This window comes from Homarus americanus, unplaced genomic scaffold (assembly GCF_018991925.1).
Source record: "Homarus americanus isolate GMGI-L3 unplaced genomic scaffold, GMGI_Hamer_2.0 scaffold29478, whole genome shotgun sequence".
Classification (NCBI taxonomy): Eukaryota; Metazoa; Arthropoda; class Malacostraca; order Decapoda; family Nephropidae; genus Homarus; species Homarus americanus.
In genome coordinates, this window is record NW_024747997.1 from 607,695 (window position 1) to 609,500 (window position 1,806).

The following is a 1,806-nucleotide window of genomic DNA, read 5'->3' on the forward strand; positions in this document are numbered from 1 at the left end:
ATATGCCTACAATTACTTATATATGCCTACAATTACTTACATATGCCTACAATTACTTATATATGCCTACAATTACTTTCAGTATATATGTCTACAATTACTTATATATGCCTACAATTACCTATATATGCCTACAATTACTTATATATGCCTACAATTACTTAAATATGTCTACAATTACTTACATATGCCTACAATTACTTATATATGCCTACCAGGACTGGATTAACCATTAAGCAAAATAAGCACGTGCTTAGGGCATCAAGGGAAGGGGGCACCACAGAAATTTTCCATAGCCGGATCCCCTGGGGATGCAGCAAAAAATTCTAGAAACAAACAAGTTTGCTATATATGTGCCCTGTGCGGCTCATTCACTAAATCTGGTAGGCCGACGTGCTGTTGACTGCTGTGAAGAGGCTGTTAATTTCTTCTCTACAGTGCAGTTGCTCTATACTTTTTTTTCAGCCTCAACCAGCCGGTGGAAAATTCTTAAAGGTTGTATTGGAAATGAAAGTGTCTTAAAATCCCTCTCTGATACCAGATGGGAGGCGCATGCTATGGCAACAGCAGCAATTTTGAAATCTTTCCTTAAAATTTTAGAAGCGTTAGAATGTATAGCCGAAGACCAGTCACAAAAGGGAGACACTAGAAGAGAAGCAAATAATATTGCAAATAAGATGCAAGAGCTAGAATTCGTTTTTATGTTGATTTTTGGAATGAGATTTTGCAAAATTTTTCTAGAGTAAGCCAATTTCTACAAAATGAGGATGTGAACTTAAAAACATGTGCAGATCTGTATGGATCATTAGCTGACCAACTGTGCACTTCACGAGATAAATTTTTAAGATATGAAGCAGCTACAAAGGATATGCTACCAGATGTTGATTACAAGGCAGCTCAAACTCACAAACGTATCAGAAAGAAGGTACCCAATGACGGAGATGCACCAGAAGTATATCTGAATGACAGAGATAAATATCGTATCACCACCTTTTACACAATTATTGACAAACTTGAAACTGAGATGAGAAGAAGAGGAGAGATATATAAAGAAATAGCAGAGAGGTTTTCTTTTCTAAGTGATGTGCCACATAATGCCACTTCATCATCTACTGAAATTGAAAGGTATTCTCAGTGCTGTCAAAAGCTGACTGATGCTTACCCAGAGGATTTCAACACTAATTTCTCAGCTGAGCTTCAGCAGTTTCACTTATATGTGCGCCATAAGTTCAGTGCAACAAAAAATGTAAAAACAAGATTCAGTCATGCTGAACTTTATAAAATGATTGTAGAAGACAATATCGAGTATGCCTTTCCAAATGTTGATATTGGCTTTCGTATATTTTTAACATTAATGGTCACAAATTGCTCAGCTGAGCGTTCATTTTCTAAGTTGAAGTGTATTAAAAATCCCATCAGAACAACTATGCAACAAGGCAGGCTGGATGCCTTATCTCTACTAAGTATAGAAGCAGATGTGTTACATAAGACTAGTTTTGAGGATCTGATCAAAGACTTTGCAATTAAAGAAAGTAGAAAACTTTTCAACTATAAATAAAGTGGACGTATACAAAAATAAACATTATTTTCCATCTTACTGTAAATTTTGTTTAATTTCGAAAAATAACATTTTATTTTATGGTTTATTATTGTTTATATTTTGAATTACATATATATGGGGGGGGGCACCAAAATCTTTTAAGTGCTTACGGCCTCTAAGGGTCTTAATCCGGCCCTGATGCCTACAATTACTTATATATGCCTACAATTACTTAGAGATACCTACAATTACTTATATATGCCTAC

General features: G+C 35.2%; 1 protein-coding gene across 1 annotated transcript; it reads left to right on the forward strand.

Annotated features, from left to right (window-relative positions):
- Positions 1–868: 868 nt before the first annotated feature.
- LOC121879925 lies at positions 869–1,558 on the forward strand. Its single transcript, XM_042386743.1, has one exon. The coding sequence runs from the start codon at positions 869–871 to the stop codon at positions 1,556–1,558; it is 690 nt and encodes a 229-aa protein (XP_042242677.1).
- The last annotated feature ends 248 nt before the right edge of the window (positions 1,559–1,806 follow it).